General features: G+C 45.8%; 1 protein-coding gene across 1 annotated transcript; it reads right to left on the bottom strand.

Annotated features, from left to right (window-relative positions):
- Positions 1-3,038: 3,038 nt before the first annotated feature.
- Positions 3,039-13,188, bottom strand: LOC118576117 (ankyrin repeat domain-containing protein 24-like). Its single transcript, XM_036176496.1, is given in 15 exon segments — positions 3,039-3,116; positions 3,337-3,403; positions 3,732-3,828; positions 3,831-3,858; positions 4,823-4,942; positions 7,818-8,291; positions 8,293-8,613; positions 8,712-8,851; positions 9,092-9,143; positions 10,358-10,456; positions 10,569-10,613; positions 11,772-11,879; positions 11,989-12,069; positions 12,531-12,569; positions 13,123-13,188. Coding segments are annotated over 15 exon segments (1,815 nt in total).
- Between the last annotated feature and the right edge of the window lie 7,773 nt (positions 13,189-20,961).

Below are 20,961 nucleotides of genomic sequence, written 5' to 3'. Positions count from 1 at the left end.
AATACACATGTTTATGACCCAAATCTGTAGTTCTTGCTAGGACTCAATGGTATGAGTCCACTTCTGTTATTTTAGAGATACTCATCACCTGCTTTTGTCTATGATACAGACTTCAGTACAGATTGGTAATGTTAATGTATCAAACACTTTTATGTCACTTTGTAGGATAATTCATATGGGTCTCAGCGGATAAAGAGTCATAATATTTGGATCCACTTCACAGACGTCAGAAGGACTCTAGATAAGTACAGCTTAAATTTTGCCCAATTGTCTATTCCTAAGGATGGTATTCTTCTCTCTCCTGGTCTTGGGACTCATGCCCTTCCAAATTACTAAGACTATGGGCCTAAAAGTTCCAAATAAATTCATAAATTTTAACTTCTGTTCCTTGTTTAAATTTTTCTCAACGGGTTTCCACTTGGCTGGCAGAAACCTCCAAGCTTCAGTTGCTGAATATACTGCTCCAAATGACTGAGTTCTGGACTTGCTAAAAGCTGAGGTGGACCAGCCCAGCCAATGTGATTGTTCTCTTTCTCTTCAGCTGGGTCAGATGGCTACATGCTTCTGATAGATGCCCCATTGCCTAGGCTTTGATTATCCTTTAAGGCTTTGGGGGGCCCTGATAATGGCACCCCAATGCCAGCTAGAGACAGTTCCAGAAGAGAATACATGTCCCATGTTCCCTGTGTAAAAATAGTTGAAATGCTGGGTCCAAAGGAAACTCCCTGGCATAGGGGACAAAATGGCTAACTATACTGCCCTTTGTATACCTAGAAAATAGGTTCAGAATTGCCAGTTGATAAATCTATTAACTAAAATGTTTCTGCAATCATATAAGACACTTGACCTTCTTTGTGCAGAACCAAAGAGGTATTATGTGGCCTTAAAAAGTTATTATTCAAGACTATAATTTGGTTGTACTCAACAATTAGAACTACAGTGCCTTAAGAATGACAATAGATACAGATGCCACTGTCCTAGAAAAATTTGTTAGCTAATAGTCTTAGGTCCCAATATCCTTAAGCCCCTGGGCAGATAGGACTCATGATTGAGTCCTCTCATTGGTACTTGTGAAGGGAGGAATGTGAGGGGAGCCAAAACAGCTTAACCACACAGCTGCCATGACAGGCTTAGAGGCTCAGACATAGCTTCTGGCAGGTAACACCTGGACCTAGGAAAAGCCATAAGCTGACCCCACCCAGGGAGAACCTGCATCTAAGGGGACATACCTGACATTCCAAACATTCCCTATACCCCTAGACAAATGTCAGCCAATCAGGGTACTGAACCCTGGAAAAATCCCACCCTGGTAGACTCAGGGCTCTCTGCTCCCACTGCTGCATCAGAGTCCAAGCTCTAAGCTTGAAAATAAAGGCTCTTTGCTTTTACATATGGAATTCGTTCCCTGTGGTAGTCTTTTGGACGTCCCCACAATCTGGGCATAACAGGATGAGAAGAAAAAGAAAGTTTGGGATTAGTAGGTCTTGCATAAGCTCAAGCTTGTCAGAACAAAGTTCTGGAATGGAGTCATGTGAGGAGGATTCTGAGTATTTGAGTACACTCCAAGAATACAGTAAAGAGTATTATGAACTTTCTTCAAAACATGGAATTATTCTTGGAATGTGTTTTTGTGCTCCTCCCAGGTGTAGAGGGTAGGAATTAATCTACTTAAGATTATTCACTATGGCTTGGTGCTGTTATTCAAATAAATGTTTATGTGCCTATGGAAAACATGTTTTGCCATGTGTGACATGTCCTTGTTATTGTATACAGCCTGAACTCTTGAGAACTTTACTCAGGTGAACTTTCTTTCTTCCTTTGCTGTGGGACATCTTTCTGTACACTGTGAATATGTGTTGCTCTGATTGGTTGATAAATAAAGCTGCATTGGCCTATGGCAGGGCAGGATGGAGGCAGGTGGGAAAATCCAAGAGAGAAAGTGAAAGGAGAGTAAGGGAGATGCCAAACCGCCATCCAAGGAGCAACATGTAATGGGATGCAGATGAAGCCACAGAACACATGGAGATACACAGATTAATAAACATGGGATAAAATGATAGAGCTATCTAGCGGGAAACCTGCCATAGGCTTTACACTGGGTAATTAATATAAGCCTCTGAGTGATTATTTTATAAGCAGCTGTGGGACCTCAGGGCTGGGACACAGGAAAACTTCCAGCTACAGCCTTTTTTTTTTGTTTTGTTTTGGTTTTAGAAAAAGGCTTTCTTTGTCCAGCCTTGGCTATCCTGTGACCTTTCTTAACCCTCTGACATTATATTGTCTGGGGCTCTGAATAAAGTTGGCTATAGCATTAGATTTCAGTCCACCTAAAATATCAGCTCCATTGTCCCAAGTCTCACTGCCTCCAGAGCAATGGGAGACCTCCACCCTGACCACCTCTCCAGTCCGACTAGGGTATTCTATGGAGGGCTCCACCCTTACCACACCCCCAGCCCCTCACTGGGGATTCTAGGCAGTGCTCCACCATGACCATGCCCCCAACCCTCACTGGGGATTTTAGGGCGGGCTCCAATCTGACCACACCCCAAACCCCTGACTGGGGGATTCTGGGCTCCACCTTGACCATGCCCCCAGCCCCTCACCTCCAGATTCTAGGTGGGCGCTTTACCCGAGCTGCAGCACTATTTCCTGGTTTCTTTAAATATCACATCGGACTCATATTTATTGCCATAACTGTGTTTTAGGTCCAGAATATCAGACTGTCTTCTGAACTCCCCTGCACCATACCTGCCCTCAGCGCATGTGCCACACTGGTTATGTCTCCCTCTTGCAGTGAGCTTATACTCCTGGCTGGACAGTTGTGATGTAGGTGGCAATATTATTAGTTGTAACATATCTGATGGGGAGTGTTGGTAGCCATGGAGTGATGGCTCAGCTGGGTACCATTGGTAAGGTCTCAGGCTGGCCTCCCAGTGCATGATGAGTCCCATTCATCACCCAGGGTAATTAGGAAGGTGGTCTCTGTAGCTTCAGCTTACAGAGGTGAAGGATGGAGACTGAACGGCTGAGCTGTGTCCTCAGCAGCCCTGAGCCTGCAGCCACTGCATCTGCAGGATCTGGCTGAGGATGTACTGCATGTCCTCATCCATCTCTCCCTGTGGTGGGGACAAAGGCAGAGGCAAACCCTGGTGCACTGGCTGGGTGCTCCCCTGTGCCCTGGAAATCCCCCTACTCAAACCCAAGGGAGTCAACACTTCACAAGACAGGTCTATACACAGAGATGTTCCCAGAACCCACAAGCCTGTCCCAAACAGAAGGGGAAACTGAGTCCCAGGTGGTGGCACCCTAAGATGGAGTCAAGAGGCAGGGACTCACCTGCATGGCATACAGGAGATGAGTATGGTATAGAGTCTCCAAAGCACCATGCTCCAGGGCCTTTCGCCTGTGGACATGGGAGAGACAGAGCGATCTGATGCTCAAGGTCAGCCTGGGCTGCATGAGACCCTAGCTCAAAAGAAAGGTGGGAGGGAGGGAGGGAATGGGAGTGGGAGTGGGGAGGAGAGGAATGGGAAGAGAAATTGGAAAGTGAGGCCCATCCACAGTGAGACACACCCACATACCTCCACCAGAGGTAAAACCCCATGTTTGGTGGCTGCTGATGCCTGAGTCAGGGAAATGACCCTGTGGTGCTCTGACCAGCCTGAATCCTGCCAGCCATCCTTGTCTGTACCCTGACTGCTCCCATAACCCCTCCCCTGCTGCAGAGTGGCTCCTTCATCTGCTGCTGCATGGCTGCCACCTGGGCATGCAGGGCTTCCTCCTGGGAACCTGCAGGGGCTGTCTGCTGCATCTTCAGAGACTCCTTCTTGTGAAGACTTCTTTGGACAGTTCTGTGATCTGGAGGGGTGGGGGAACTCCATGAGTGAACAGGCAGGGACAGGGACCTCTTCTCCTTGGCTGGGCAGCTGGGTAAAGGGTCACTGATTTGGGCCAGGAGCTGAACTGACTGGGAACTGTACTTGTACAGCCGAAGGGCTGAAAAATGTTCCTCAAGTTTTCAAATGTTTGGGGTGGAAAAAAGAAACCCAAAGAAAGTCTATTTTGTGACCCTTGGAGGGATTCCAAATAACATTTGGCTGTCTATCAATTAAGTTTTATCAACACATAGCCCTGTCTGCTCACAGCCAACAGGAAACAGACACAGCCTCCAGCTCTGCAAGCAATTTCTCTTTTTGGCCTTTCATAGAAAAACACCCTGCTCTTCCAGTCCCATAAGCACAACTTGGATTTTAATCTCATGTTATGGAATGCCCAAGGTTGACTTGCGACCTCCACATATGCACATGCACACAAAGAACACACAGAAAAAGATACAATTGAGGGACCGTCAGATGATTCTGTGGGTAATGGCACATGTTGACAAGCCTGTATCTCTACTGAGTTCAATCCCTGGGATTCACATGGTTGAATGAGAAAACAGATGCAGGCAAGTTGTCCTCTGACCTCCACACATGCATGCCCTAGACTCCAACTAAAGAAGAACAATTAACTTAATAATCTTCTAAAAGATCCAGATGGGAAATTTGGGTTGGAATCTCAGTTTATGGTCCATTTAGTGGCGTGACCTTGTATGAGTGGATTAGCCTCTCTGTTCCTGTTACTTCCAATGGATAATTAGAGAGAACAGTGAGCGAGCCACACCAGTTACCATGGTTACAACTGCCTTTTGGAGCATCTTCTGTGACCCCCTTTCCCATGTGATAAATGGGCTGGTGTCACATGACAGCAGGGGCTAGAAGGTTCTTTAGTTCTGGGTAACCTCGGCTGAGTGAGCCCCAACAGTGAGCAGGAGGGATCCCACCTTCTTGTCCTTCTCCTTGGCCTTGTCCAGGGCCTCCTGGGCATGGCTCTGGGCCTGGCGTGCCCTCTCAGCCTCTGTATGAAGCCCCTGGAGTTGCTGCTCAGCCGTGGCCAGCTGGGCCTAGGCATCATGCCTCTCGCTCTTCATAAACAGTGCCTCACGCTGCACCTGAAGCCCAAGCCCACAAGTGATTCTTGGGACATTTAGACTCCAAAGAGGCTTGGGTCCTGGGGCTCTCCCCACCCTTCCATGCTGAGCTGATAGCTTTCCACCTCCAGGAAGGTTCTGAATTGCCACCAACCCTGGGAACATTCTGGTCCTGCCATGCACCTCTGGTTACTAGCTGTGTGTCCCTGGACAGGTAGTTAAGCCTCTCTGTGTCCTAGCTTCCACACTTGGTGGTGAAAACCTGAGATCCAGGTACTCAGGGGGCTGAGGCAGGAGGATCACGAGTTTGAGGGCTACATGTGAGTTCAATAACAGCCCAGACAACTGAGAGAGACTGCCTCAAAACACATACACACTTTCCCCTGTAAGGAAGGTTTTTGTTTGCATTTTGTTTTGTTGTGACAGATTTCCATGTGCTCTGTGCATCATCAAGTCGGCTACATCAATGTTTTCAGCTCAGATGGGTCTCTGTGGGTAAAGTGCTAGCCCAGCATGCACTAGGCCACTGTATAAACAGGTCGGGGTGAGACCTGCCATCCCTATAATTAGGAGTGGAGGCAGGAGGGTCAAGAGTTCAAGGTCAGCCTGGACTACTTGAGTCTCTGTTATAAAAACAAAACCCCAAAAAGCAGTAAGAAAGACCAGGGCTTGGGATGGCTCAGTTGCTAAAGGCATTTGCAGCCAAGCCTGACAGCTTTGGTTGTGTCCTCAGGACCCACACAGTGGAAGGAGAAGACTGGGTCCCACAGGCTGCCATCTGACTTTTCCACCACACTGTGTGTGCACACCCATAAGAACAAATTAAATCAAAATAGAAATATTGAGGGCTGGAGAAATGGCAAAGCAGTTAGAGCACCAACTGCTCTTGTACAAGACCAAGGCTAAGTTCCCAACACCCACATTGTGACTCGGGTTCAAAGTTCCTGCGTATGGGACCCCCTTCTGGCCTCAAGGATACTGCACATGTGCAGAGACGCCCAGGCCCACACGGAAATACACCATAAGGGCGTCCTGACACAGGCGCTCACCTGGAAGACCTTGTCGCTTGTCCTTTCCTGCTTGCATGCCAGCTCCCCCAGCTTGGGCAGTTTCTAAGACTTGCCATAACTCACCTTAACTACACCCACTCATTCTCAAACTGCCTTGAGAATCACAGATGGGTCTAAAAGCAGCTGAGATCTAAACAATTAAGTTTACAATAATTGGGATGGCTCCTAAGCAAAAAAAAAAAAAAAAATCAGTTTATAGCCTCAAGCAAGTCTTCCAAAGGATCAGTTCACAGTCTGCCTACTGGCAGATCTTCCAAAAGCTGTCCTTAAGCCACCAATCGTCAGGAAAAAATCAGGACATAGAGTAAAATGCATCTCTTGTTCCCGGCTAAAAGTTAAGTATCTGGAGAACAAGGCTCCTGACCCCAAGGGCAAAAGAGTCATCTGTGGCATTTAAGGTGTGCCAGGAAGGAAAAGCCTGAAAACAAAATTGCCAAATGCTGGCACTCCCTGTTGGGTCCCTGTTTTAAATGAAAAAGGCCACAGGCTAGCGAATTCCCTGCCCTGCCATTCAACAGCCTTGTCCTTGTGCTGCCTAGAAAGACAACCAATCAGTTGACTGCCCCCAGGCGCCAAGACACATGGATACAGCAAGCTAAGACCTCCAGCAAACCTGGGCTTGGCTACAGACACAGCAGGGAACCCAGAATTCAGCAGGGAAGTGATTAGTTTCATTCCTTCTGATCACCAGAGCCATTGACTCAGACCTGGGAGTTTTAGGATGTCACTCCTCCTTTCTTTTGTCGGGAACAGAGGACAGCCTTACTTACCTCACCAGATTTAATTGTACTTTCAGAGTTACTTAATGAGAAAGATTTCCAACTAAGAGCTCATTGTCTCATTTCAAAGTTACCACCTGTGTTTCTCATTTGCATACAGACAGGGCCATGATCTATAACAATCTATCACTGTTCAATACTCAGCAACTGATCACCTGTGCTTCCCAAACGCTAAACTAGCAAAACAAACAGGTGCCTTAAATAAACTGCCTTAAATAAGGCTTGTCTCAGATAAGAATTAAGCAGAGTACTAAAACTTCAGAGCCACCTTTAACATGTCTCCAACCAGACAGACCAGATAGATCTACCTCAGATAAATGTCAACTCCAAAAACAAAATAATAATGAGTCTTTTGTCTAAGCATTTTATGTCACCAGTGTTTTGTCAGATAGAAGGTTCACAGCCACACCATGGAGGACGGACAGCTGCAGGATCTCATCCTAGGACCAGCCACACCTTGGAGGATGAACACAGCTACAGGATTTCATCCCAGAACTTCAGGAGACAGCTTCCCCATCTCCCCCAAAAACCAATCATCCTCCACCATTCATCCTAAAGCAGTCTTTGAGAGAAACGGCGTCCCATACCCATCTATCCACGTTTTTTTTTTTCTTTTTTAAAACATGAGAGTCGGGAATGATAGAGATTACATGTCCACACGGTTGGGCTTTCCCGGCGGACCGCTGAAGTATTTCCGGCTCAGAATAGCCGCCTCCAGGTCAGACATCTCGTGGGACAGGGACTCTGGCCTTACATGGTTGTGTAAAGCATGCGCGCGCACAGCCATGTAATCTACACACATGCATGGAGTACCCACAGGAGTCCCTGTACGCATGCGCAGCCCAATATTAAAAAGCCGGTGTCATCTTGCATGAGACCCCTTATCTCCTCACCCACGTGTGTTTCATGCAGGCCTGTCACCTCTATCCTCTTTAAAAAAACTCTTCTGTGGTCTTGTCGTATTCGGGTCGATGTTCCTAGTGCCACTTAAATACTAACACACGTAGCCTCAGCTCCATTGGCCTCTGTCATGGTGGCCTGCACCCCAGTGGCTTCTACTTCTATGTCCTCAATCACGGTGACCTGATCTCCTGTCACCTTCACTCCTATGACCACTGCCATTGTGGCCTGCACTCCCATGGTCTTTACTGCCACAGCCTCTGCTCCTGTGGCCTGAACTCCGGTATCCTGCAATTCTGAGGCTTTCACTACCGTGGCCTCCATGTTTCTAATCCCTGTCCCTGTGAGCCCATCCTGCACCACATGCTCTCCATTAGCCTTCATTCCCAGATTCTCCTCCACTCCTGTGACTTCTGCCACCACAAGGTCACTTCCAGCATTCACCTCTAGGGCCTGAGCCATGGTTGTTCTAGTGTCCATGACCTCCACTGCCACTCCATCTCTCCCTGTGACCTCTGAACCTACAGACTCCAGCTCCATGGGTGCCACTACTGAGGCACTGGCTTCTGTGTTCCCAATGCCCACTGAAGCCTCCGGCTTGGGGTCCAGTGCCGTTGGCTGTGGTTTCTGGATATGTGGTGCCCTTGAGCTCTGGGAAACTGGGTCCATTCTGGGAGGTGGTGCCCTTGTCCTTGCTCTCCTTGTGTGCTTTCTCTTCTGCCCCATGGCCTCTGGTCACGTCCTGCTGCTGCTGCAGAGCATGTATGTCTTCTTCATGCTGCATTTGGAGCTGCTCTAGCTCTGCCCTCAGGGAGCCGTAAAAGAACAGAGGGAATACCTCAGGCTGACTGTCTTCTGCCATCTGCACCTTGTCCTTCTCAAACTCCTCAAGAATCTGGGGATGGGGAGGCAGGCAGGCTAAGAAGCAGCCTTACCATGTTCCCAGCCCACACCCAGTTCCCCAGAGCTGTTCACTGCCTCAGTCTCCCCTACCTGGACCTTCTCCAGCAGCTCCTGGTTCTGCCTGGTGAGTTGAGCCACCTGCTCTTGAATGGATGCCACCAGCTCCTCAGCTGACTGACGAAGGGGCATTGACAACACAGCCTCGGCTCCTGGCAGGGTCAGGAAGAGCCCTAAGTCGGACTGGGAGCACACACCATCAGGGACAGGGGTCAGGAGCCATTCAGCAGGGACCTAGCACTGCCTTGGGCAAACAGGGGAACACACATTGCATGTGCCACTCCCCTGGAATCACACCCCTGTGTGCAAGGTCATGACTCTGCCCTCCCCATCCCCTCAGAATCCCAGATGGGTAACAGTGGGGACAGGGTGGGGGGGTGTCAGAACACGCCTGGAAAGTCAGGCATCTCAACCCTTCTCGTCCTGCATGGTGGCTACATCATAGCTGGTGTTCTCTCTGTCATTCTAGTTGTGTGGTTCAAAGTCGACCTTCAGGTCCTGCCCCTTGACACCCACATTACCTTCTAAAACTGGGGTGTTCATATATCTACAGAGCACCCTGGAGACACCCGACTGGTTGTGGCTTTACTCACTGAGCATCCAACATGTCCTTCCACGCTCTACTGAGATGCCAGCGTGGACCAGGGCCTTTGCACATGCTAGGCAAGCACTCACCACCGAGTGACATTCCTAGCATATGATCAAGGCTCTGGGTTTGAATACCAGCACCTTCCCAAGAGAGGACCATCTCTATGCATGTTTGCATAATTGCTCACTTATAAAGATATTTTATCACAATTGTCTGTGACTGTGTGTGTGTGTGTGTGTGTGTGTGTGTGTGTGTGTGTGTCTGCACCAGCATGCACATATTCCACAGTACATAGGTAGCAGTCAGTGAACAACTTGAGATTTGGTTCTCTCCCTCCATCATGTGGGGAAGTGAACTCAGGTCAGTGGGGTGAGCAACATGCCACATTATCAGCTAGTCGATCTTGCTGATTCTAATTGCACATTTTGAGCAGTATATGGGTGTAGTATGGAGGTATGTGAACCGTGTATGATTGGAAGATTTATACCTGTGGGGCATGTGGGATGCATGTGTCAGTGCATGTTTGGAGAAATCTTCATAGCTATGTGAGTTTGTGGAAATCATGTGTGGCCGGTACATCCTGGATGCACCATGGTGTCTGGCACCTCAAAAGATCCCACCTAGCCGGGTGGTGTTGGCAGATGCCTTTAATCCCAGCACTCGGGAGGCAGAGCCAGGCAGGTCTCTGTGAGTTCAAGGCCAGCCTGGTCTCCAAAGTGAGTTCCAGAAAAGATGCAAAGCTACACAAAGAAACCCTGTCTCGAAAAGAAATTAAAAAAAAAAAAAAGATTGAGCCCCACTTGTCAAGCACCGCCCACTGATCCTGGCTCCACCCACCCCAGCCTTGGTCCTTCCCATTCCTGTGTAGTGACCCTGCCCCTTGCCCCTTCCCTGCACTGGCTCCACACTTTGGTAATGGCTCTGTCCTTGTCCTCAGACTTTCCACACACCTCTACTCCCATTCCAGACTCCAACCCCACCCAGCCTCTGGTCCCTCCCCCAGTCTTTGACACCAAACTGTCCAGCTTCTCACCCTATGCCCATAGCAGCACCCTAACCCCTGGCCCCGCCCTCCTGGGCTCCAGCTCACCTCCAGCAGGGAAAGGTGGCTCTGCAGGCTCTCCACCTCCCAGCCCAGGTTGTCCTTCTCCTCTTGCTTCTCCCCCAGCAGCTGCTGCAGCTCTTGCACCTGCAGAGGTCCACATCAGCACTTCAGGACCTGACGACCCAGAACCGGAAGTTCCTGGAACCTGGGATCTAAGGACCCTGGACCCTCCCAAGCACTGGCCCTCCACACCTACCTGCCTCTCCAGACTGTGCACTGAGCTGGCCTCTTCTTCCAGGGGCTGCGGGGAGAAGTGGTTGGGACTGGTCGGAGCAGGACAGAGCTGGATAGTCATGCACCACCTAGTGTGTGCCTGCCATGACTCTATTCTTCACATACACTGAGCACCTACTGTGTGCCACTCTGAATGACCGTCTATGCTGTGCGCCAGACCCCATTCTGTCCTCTCCCCACTCACTCAAGGTGTGTTAACCCAGTGCCTGCTCCATAGCAGACCCTGTTCCAGGCCATTCATTCATTCACTCATTCATTCATTCACTCATTTATTCACTCCTAAACATGGGCCAGTCATTCATCCAGTGTTTATCCTCTCTGAGCTTGGCCCCTTCACCAGAGCCTGCCCTCAGGGGCATGCCTTAGAGTGGTGGAGAGCTATGGTGGAATTGAAGGAAGCTGAAAATGAGGGTAGAATTTTAAATAAGGTGGGCTGTCGAGGTGTCAGTCTGTAATAAGCAGAGCCTATGAGGAAGGTGGCCTTGGGCACAGCCAGCAGACAGCAATTCTCTACTGCAAACACCATGTGCAAAGGCCTTGGGGCAGGACAGAGCCCACCATGAGGGAAGGCCAGTGAAGGGCTAAGTGTCTGGAGCTGAGGGAGAAGGAAGGGGAGGAAGGTAGGGGTATGGTGTCCTGTTAGGGACCAAGATTTCAGGAACCAAACATGAACCGTGGAAAGTACTATCTAAGCCAGAGAACAAGTCATAAGCCCACTGCCCTTCCCCAGAGCAGTAACACCTGTTTACTTACCAGAGGCCACAAAGATAAGAATATTCCACAGTCAGGTGCCATGGCAACTTAATGTAAAGAGCATTCCATGGTCAGGTAGCCTAGCAACAGAACAAATGTCCCCTGACCAGTGACCTTAGCAGACTTCCTGCAGTTACACAACCTGCATATCTCCCACATTCTGCATGCCTTCCATGTCCCTTCCCATTCCGTCCTTCCTGCCCCTTCCCCTCTTATGCTATATAAGCCATGTGGAGAAAAATAAAGATTGGTGGCTTGATCAGAATTCAGTCTTGCTGTCTTCTCTCCTGTCGCCCTTCCCTTTCATTTGCTCCCATAGGTGGGTAGTCCCCATTGAAACCATGATGGCCAGGGCAGTTTCCCAAGGAATAGCTTCCCCATGCTCAGACCACAGGCCGTGCAGCCTCCTAACCTCCCTTCTCCTTCGTTCCTTGTGCTGTTCCAGTCCCTTGATCTTCTGTATGAGCCGGCCTCTCTCTTGGTGCAGACGTACAATCTCCTCATAAGCATCCTGATCATCCTGTCTCCTCCCCACCAAGGGAAGCCACTTTAGGTGAGGTCTCCAGGGCTACACCATCCTGAGTGTGAAGCAGAGACCCTTCCCACCCCAGGCCAGCCCCTTCTCTTGCAGGAACAGGCATGCTGGCTAGAGACTGGGGTGCCTTTTGCTTCTTGGGGGCCCCTCGCTTTTCATGGCTGGACACCGTGTTCTGGTGTGGGCACAGGAGGATGGATGTATGACATGAGGCCTAAGTTAGGATCCACTCAGGGATCCCACTGTAACCAGCTCCCCAGCCATCAGCAGGCTGGGCTCCCCCCTGACATCCTGTGATGGTCCCTGAGTCCACCCTATTTATCCTATCTCCCACTGTTTGCTGAGGTCCCTTCCCCAGGCTCTACTGTCCTCTGTGAAATTTTCTATCCCCTATGAAGCCTCAGACACAGAAGACCCCAGGCGGGGCATGGAATGTGGCCAGTCTTTTCCTCTGTCTGAATCAGTTCTTAGCAACTCCCATCCCGACCCCCCTGTCGTGGTGTGTAGGACTGCCACTGGGTGGCAGCAGATCCCAGAGTTGAGGTGACAAATTTTCTGTCTCTTCCTTGGTGGGGGAGTGGGGAGGGAGTGTGTGCATAGGGCAGGGATTGTCCTGCCTTTCTTCCCAATTCCTACCTGAGAGGAGGCTTCTCCAGAGTCATCCTCTAGAGAGGCCAGCAGGGAGTGAAAGCAGAGTCAGGGACCCAGTTCTGTGTTCTCAGCTCCAGGAAGGCTGCTGGCCAGCCCAGGGTACTCAGAGGGCTCTCTCAGCTTCCCAAGCACTTGTGCTTTTGTTGTTGTTGTTCTGAGGGAGAGTCTCACTCTGTAGCCCAGGCTAGCTTCAAACTCAGATCTGAGTGCTCTAGTCTGGTCATGCACCACAAAACCCAGCCTCTCAATCAGGGACTCTAAGGTAGAAACCTACAGAGGTGGGATCTGTGTGGGGAGGGCAGTGGATCTTCCAAGTTGGGAGGGGAGGTGGTGTGGATTGTCACCTGTTTGGAAAGGCAGTCTCCATACTAAGGGTGACCCAATAAATCACAGTGGACCCTCAGACCACTCTTAAGTCCTCTTTGGCTCCTAGAAACTACCCTGAGCAGGGGAAACATGAAAAATTTCATGACCCTGTAGATTGGGATACCATGAAAATATCAGTAACAAGCAAATAAGGGGATGATCAGAAACTGCCTAGAAGGAGACATTGGGAGAGGGACAGGGCTTTCACACCACTGGGAGGTGAAGGGCACTGAACAGACTCCTGTAGAAGCTGCAAGATGAGTCTGTTCATGGTCATGGCAGTAAACAGGAATCACCATGACATTGCTCTGCAATCTTGAACTTGTACAACCACTGATGCCAATAATCCCCCCACCTTCTCTGTGGAGGTCCTGTTCATGAAACCCCATGTGCTGATCCATGTCTGTCCCACTTCCTGCATTCTCCTTGGCTAGGTCACCTCCTCGACCTCAATTCTGACTTATAAGCAAGGAGCCCTCACCAGGCTTATCCCAGTAACACTCTCCTTACTTACTGGAGTTAGAGGGGAGGAGACACTGGACAGGCAGTCCCTTGTAGGCATGCCAGTCACACTTGTCACTGATCTTGGTAAACAAGAGCAGTTGATTTGGCAGACCCATCCACCCACACACACACAGACACACACACACACACACACACACACACACACACACACACACACACACACACACACACACACACACATACACACACACACATCCACCCATCTATCCATCCACCCATCCATCCACCCATTCACCCATACACCCACACATCCATCCATCCATCCATCCATCCATCCACCCACCCATTCACCCACCCACCCACCCATCCATCCATCCACCCACCCACCCATCCATCCACCATCCATCCATCCATCCATCCATCTAACCACCTACACATCCATCCATCCATCCATCTACCCACACCTCCATCCATCCACCCACCCATTTACCCACCCACCCATCCATCCATCCACCCATCCATCCATCCACATGTTCACCCACTTGTCCATCCTTCCTCCTCTACACTCAATGTGACTGTTCACTCTTACCCCCAAATATAAAGTTCAATCACACCCAATAGTGAGTAACAGGACACCCAGGAGCCTGCTCTACAGATCGAGATCCAGGATAGGCACCAAAGCTATACATAGGAACCCTGTTTTGAAAAAAAACAAAAGAAAATATTAAAGCTGACTTTGGCGCTGGACTGTAGCTCTCTCCTCTAAATCCAACCATGCTTGAAAAATGAACATTCAAAATCTCTGTATCATATCCAAGGCAGCCTAGCTCATTTTGGGGTCATACTTCTGTGAATTCTTCTGCATAAGGGAGAATTAGCCTTAAGCAGGGCCAAGCTCCCTTCTTGCATATCTAATGCTATGTTATCAGCTCTAAAACCATATATACACAAACCAACAGAAATGGACTCAGCGTTTTGTATTCACATATTTGTCCATCCTTAGTCACAGATACTTAATAAGGAAGAAATTAGAAGCGACGAATTTGAGAAGGCATGGAGAAAGGACAAGGATGGCGGAAAGTCACATAATATATTTTAACTAAAATGTATCAAAATAAATTTTAAATGAAAATGTGGCTAGAGAGATAACTTAGCAGTCAATACCACTACTTTTGGTTGCAGAGAACACAGATGCCATTCCCAGATATAACCTGGTAGCTAACCATATTCTGTAACTCAAGTCCCAAGGGATCTGATGCCCTCTTCTGGCCCCACCAGGTACTGCACAGAGATGCCTGGACACAAATACACATGTAGGTAAAAAAATAAATCTTAAAAAATGGAATTCTCAAACAATGCTGCTATGAACATAGCTGAGCATGTGCCCTTGTGGTATGATTGAGCATTCCTTGGGAATGTGCCCAAGAGTGGTATAGCTGGTTCTTGGGGGAGATTGATTCCCAATTTTCTAAGAAAACTCCATATTGATTTCCAAAGTGGTTATACAAGCTTGCATTCCCACCAACAGTGGAAGAGCAATCCCCTTTCTTCCCATCCTCTCCAGCATAAGCTGTCTTCATTACTCTTTATCTTAGCCATTCTAATGGGTATAATGCGGAATCACAGAGTCATTTTGATTTGCATTTCTTTGATGATTAGTGATGTTGAAATTTCTTTAAATGTCTTTCAGCCCTTTGAGCTTCCTCTGTTGAGAATTCTCTCTTTAGTCCTGTAACACAATTTTTAATTGAACTGATGGGTATTTTGATATCGAATTTCTTATGTTCTTTATATATGCTGGATATCAACCTTCTGTCAGATGTGGGGTTGGTGAATGTCTTTTCCTATTCTGTAGGCTGTTGTTTTTTCTTGTTGACTGAGTCCTTTGTGCTATGAAAGCTTCTCAGTTTCAAGAGACTGAATAATTCTTTCTCTCAATGTCTGTGCTACAGGTGTTTTTTGTAACATCCATAACCAGGAAGCAACCTAGATTGCCTTCAACTGAAGAATGGATAAAGAAAATGTAGTATATATACACAATGGAATTCTACTCAGCAGTGAAAACAATGACATCATGAGGTTTGCAGGCAAATGGATGGATCTAGAAAAAATCATACTGAGTGAGGAAACCCAGACTCAGAAAAACAAACATGGTATGTACTCACTCACAGGTAGATACTAGATACAAAGCAAAGGATGACTAGACTGCTACTCACATGTCCAGGGAGGCTACCTAGTAAAGAGGACCCTAAGAAAGACACAGAAAAAGCATGAAAGAGAAATGGATGAGATCTACATGAGCAAACAGGTCATGAGGGGGTGTAATGAAGTGCAAGTGTCAGGTCAAAAAGACATAATGACAGGGGATATCCCAGCTGGTTCAAGAACAGAGATGCAGAACAAGGAAAACGATACCATGATAAATGAAGACGGCATGGAAATAGGAAGAAGCAAAGTGTTAGAGAGGTACCCCTGATATCCACAAAGATTCCTTCACAATAAACTACTGTTAATGTTCACGAGAAAGCCCAAACTGACCTACTCTGGAGACCTGATGGCCAAACACCCTAACTGTCATTGTAGAAATCGCATCCAATGACTGATGGAAGCAGATGCAGACATACACAGCCTGGCCCCAGGTGGAGCTCCAGAAGTCCAATTGTTGAGAAAGAGGGAGGATTGTATGAGAGATGTTGAGACCATGATTGCAAAAAGCATAGGGACAAATAGCCAAACTATTGGGAACATATGAACTGTGAACCAATAGCTGAGGAGCCCCCATGGAACTGAATTAGGCCTTCTGGAAAAGTGAGATAGGCAATTAGCTTGAACTTTTGGGAAGCCTCCAGTCAGTGAGACCAGGACCTGTCCTTTGTGCATGAGCTGGCTTTTTGGAGGCCTGGGGCCTTTACTGGGACACTTTGCTTGGCCTGGGTGAATGAGGAGGAGACTGGACCTGCCTCTACTGAATCTACCAGGCTGAGCTGAATCCCCAAGGGAGTCCTTGTCCTGGAGAAGGTGGGAATGGGGGGTGGATTGAGGGGAGGTGAAGGAGGGCAGGAGGAAGGAGGATGGGGGAATCTGTGGCTGATATGTTAAATTAAATTAATTATAAAATTTTTAAAAATTTAATTTTTTTATTTTAAAAAATGGAATTCTCTATCATGATGTCACAGCCCTGAGACAGAAAGCAGGCAAAGCTAGTTAAAATGAACTCCTTCTGGTCCTGCATGAAAGCAACTGTCTTTCTCTGAGGCAACATGCTCAGAGGCAAAAGCAGCCTCATTCTGAGGTTTGACTATCTCAGCAGGATTGTCCATCTAAGAACAGCATCCACACTGCTGATACATGATGTTTCCCTGATATTTTCTGTATTTGTGTCCTCATAATTTTGTATGTGTGAGAATTAAAAAAATGATACATCTTTTAAAAGTATTGATGCATCTTTTAAAATGTAGATTCTAGTGTATGATCTAAAAGATTTTTCTCCGTAAATCTTCATGTGTCTAAGTGACAATACTTGAAGTCTCCTGTCCCTATTTAAATTATTCAAAGTATATCCTGGGGCCTGATCCTAAAATAAATTTAAGGATGACATCAGAAATATAATGGAAAATCAGTTCTAGGTTGGCTCCTTTTTCAGCATTTGCCAGAGTTGGGTGCATGCTCTTATTAAACAGATTTTTGTTTATTAATCTCTTGATTGTGTGGAGTAATTTATCCCTATAAAGACATATTAATTCTAGTACAGCTGTACCTCCTGCTTTTTGGAAACTATTTCTGGAACATGCTCTATTATGCTGACTCAGCTGACCTTGACCACAGTCTGTTGTACCCCAGGGCAATGTCTTTACTGTCCTCTTGATGAAACCAACAAAATTCTTGAATTAAAGGTCTATAGCATGACTGAGTTTTGAAATCATCCATATGAGTCATGTAGTCAAATGCTCATTGCAGTCACAGGATAAGTCTTTGTGTGTGAAGCATGACTTTGGCCTTCACACCAGAACAGGAGTAATAGTTGGCTGTGTACACTGCAGGGGCAAACAGAGTAGGGAATCAGCTGCTGGAGTCACCATTATGAAAAAGGACCTGATTATTACAAAGTTAATGATTTTGTCATTTTCCAACATAAATTAATTCATGTCCTGTGAATGAAGGCAGGCTAGATTGGTTGATATACAATTTGGGAAGGTTAGCATAAGCCAGTGAAAACTGAATTTCCAAACTGGGGCACTCCTTTGCAGATCTGTTCAATCCTGCTTGGCACAGTTAAGCCAGCTCAGTGAGGTGAGACATAGGTCATTGGCTGTAGCTGTGTGAGTTAGGCTACTGATCTCAGCAGCTAACATTACACACAGCGGCAAGGTAAAACAATATATTATTTATAACATTGTCTCTATCAGAGAATTCCCTGCTCTTTTTCAAGGTCAGGATAACTATTTGTTTTTTTTCAATTTTATTTATCCTTTTAAAAAATCTATTATTGCTATCATTTTTAATTTCATTTTGCTTAAATGCATTACTGCTCTTATCTCTATTTGTGTCTGTTCTCCAATGTTTCTAGGTCATTAATAGTTTGGCTCCTTTTTTCTCAAGTGCTGTTTGTTATTTGTTTATGTTGAGAGTAATGTTTCCTGCAGCCCAGGCTTGCCTCATGCTATGCAACTGAGTATTTTTTTGAAAACCCAATCTTACCTCTGTTGCCCAGTGCTGGGAATACAGTCCTGCAATGGCTTTCACACTGGGACTTGACTGATTGGTGAGAATGGAAAATAGACCAGTTTATGAATGGTCTATAGTCTCTCTGCTTTTAATTGGGAATGTACAAATGAAGAAGAACCTGTGCAATCTTGAGTTCACAGACCAACTTTAATCAGGTACAGTCAGAGCACAGAAAGGAATGGGGAGGGAAATGGGTGAAAGCTTTCCTTCTGTGACAGTGGTTGACAATAGCAATGAGTATTGAAGGAATCGTTAGTAGATGAACAATAAGTGTCCTGAATGGCCACACATGAGGAAATCAAGAATCTGGATAAAGAATTGAACTGTCATGAAACCAAATTACTGTAGTTAATCTAGTTCAACCATAATAGAATATATGGGTAAAATGATGTGGCCCTGCATAACAGGACTTTTATTTTCCAGGTTTAAGATGTAGACCTTGAGAGAAAAGTTGTGAGTAATCTTTGTTGTCTGTGGAGAACATGATCCTAAAGGCAGTTTCAACTTTTACAAACAGTTTTGGAATTATGATTACAGCATTTCATCAGTTTCTTTCCTGGCTCTAAGTCCAAGTGTGTCAGTGATTCCAGGCTGGGCCTTGACTGGCCAGTGAGAAGGATAGATGGGAATGAATGAATGAATGCCCTAATGTAGCTCATGCTTTTACTGGGGAGTACCAGTGCAGATATGCTTGTGGAAATGGGAGTTATTTGTCCACACATTATAATCTGTTATGGTCACAGGGCAGAAAGGAAAAGGAGGGACAGAACATTAAAATTTTCCAGTTTTGGGCTGGAACTTAGCTCAATGGTAGAGTGCTTGCCTAGCAATGGCAAGGCCCAGGGTTTAATCCTCAGTTCAAAAAAAAAAAAGTAATGAAAAAAAATTTCCAGTTTTTTCTGTACTGCTTCTCCATTTTGGACAGCACACTGTCAGCAGTGGAAGCAAGGGCATTTCTTGCCCAGTGGCTAACATTTACCACAATGAAAGTTAACTCTATAAGGAGTTTCTTTGTTGCCCATCATCTTCTCTGAAGTAGACTGGCTCTGCCATGAGCAGATATGTCACATTGTCATAAAAAAGAGGAAAAAAAATCCATGTTAATAAAACATCTTAAATGCCATATTCTGCAGATCTCTGAAGAGTTTAATGATGGCCTGTCTATCTAAAATATGGCTCTGCTTGACCTTGAAAACATACCTAATACGACTGACTACAAGTTTGATTGTAATGACTAACTACTAACCTGCATTTCTTTAGTATCCTAAATAGTTGAAAATAACTGCCAAGGATTAGAAAAATTGCATTACATTGTTAAAAGAACTGCATAGGGAAAATAACTTGAACAATATTAGAAATATTTGTATCATATTTTCTGACACAATCAATCTCAAATTTATATCAATATATAATTTTTATACAATATACAAAAATTCAATCCCATGTAAAATATGTAAAACTAGTATTGCCTTTTAAATATAGGTTCAATAATCTACCTTTTTATCTTATAACCATATCTTCCCATTTTTCCTTTTCAGAATAGATTCAAATTATTATTTTAATCTATAATTTTTATATCTGTTTTTTTCAGAGTACGTTCAATAATCTACCTCTAGTCTATATTCTCTTCTTTCTTTTTTTTTTCAAATAAGAACCTTAAATCTAATCTCCTTTGTAATCAAATATCCTAGACAATAACAATTATCTACAACCTATTGAATGACCAAAAAAGCCACCCACTCCACCTCTTGGGAATGAGGGCTTCATTTTCTTAAAACTACTTCCTCCTCTTTGGAGGTGATGACTTCTTTAGGGGATCCTGAAAAGGAAAATTTGGGGGTAGTTGTCAAGTCCAGGGAGAGTTAGCTCTATTATTTGTTGTCCAGTCTATGCATAATTCGAATGTGCACAGCTCGTCTCAAGTCCTTGCTCAAGTAGTCTGTGAAACTGGATCATCTCAGCGAGCCACCTCAAAATTGTCCACAGTGGTTTCTCTTCCATGGCCGGGCTTTGGGTGTTATTTTTCAGCTTAGTGGTATTGCCCTCTTCCTGATAGAATCATCATTGTGGGACCGCATCAATTTTTGAAGACCTCAAAGCAGCTGTTAGGGATGGTCATGATTCTGCAGAAAACTGATAAAATCCCCAAGCGGAAATCATGTACAGGCAGCTAGATGGAGACTTTTTTTCTAGGACTAGTTAGTACTCTATATGACTAGTAATATCATGACAATATTTATTTATTTAAAAAATATATAAATCTTATATAGTTTTTAATATAAAATTTATACCTTAAGGAAAGTTTTAAAGAGTCAAAATAAAACCAAAGAATTATGAGATTAGTGACAATAGAATAGTCCCTAAATTTTGGTTTTCTTCCATCCCATATCAGAAGGCTCTTCTGACATGATACAGAGATTTTGGGTTTTCCTTTTAACAAGCATGCTTGGGTTTAGAGAAGGAGACAGCCACACTCCAATTCCAAAGCCAGCTTTAATTTTTCATTGAATTGGGACTACATAAAGACAATATATTTGTGTATGTGTCTTTAGAGAAGAGCAGAAACAATCATGTAGGAAGACTTTTGAAATTTTATCCTGTTAGATATGTGATATATCAACAGGCCAACTTACTCTTTTTCTCTAGACTTTTTTTTTTTTGGATGATTTGTCCTTTTTCTTCAGCTTTTATTTCCTGGGACCTCATTGACCTTGTCTAGAAAGGAGAGAATATTCTCCCCTTCTGTCCATCTAAACACATTAGAATAGCATCCAAGAATGATTAGCAACCACTTAAAAGATCAGTTTTAAACCAGTTTGGTACTTTTAACTACTACATATTATTTCAATAGCCAGACATA

The sequence above is a fragment of the Onychomys torridus genome, unplaced genomic scaffold, assembly GCF_903995425.1.
Source record: "Onychomys torridus unplaced genomic scaffold, mOncTor1.1, whole genome shotgun sequence".
Taxonomy (NCBI): Eukaryota; Metazoa; Chordata; class Mammalia; order Rodentia; family Cricetidae; genus Onychomys; species Onychomys torridus.
The sequence above is the reverse complement of the archived record's forward strand: the minus strand, read 5'-3'. Positions and strand labels throughout refer to the sequence as shown.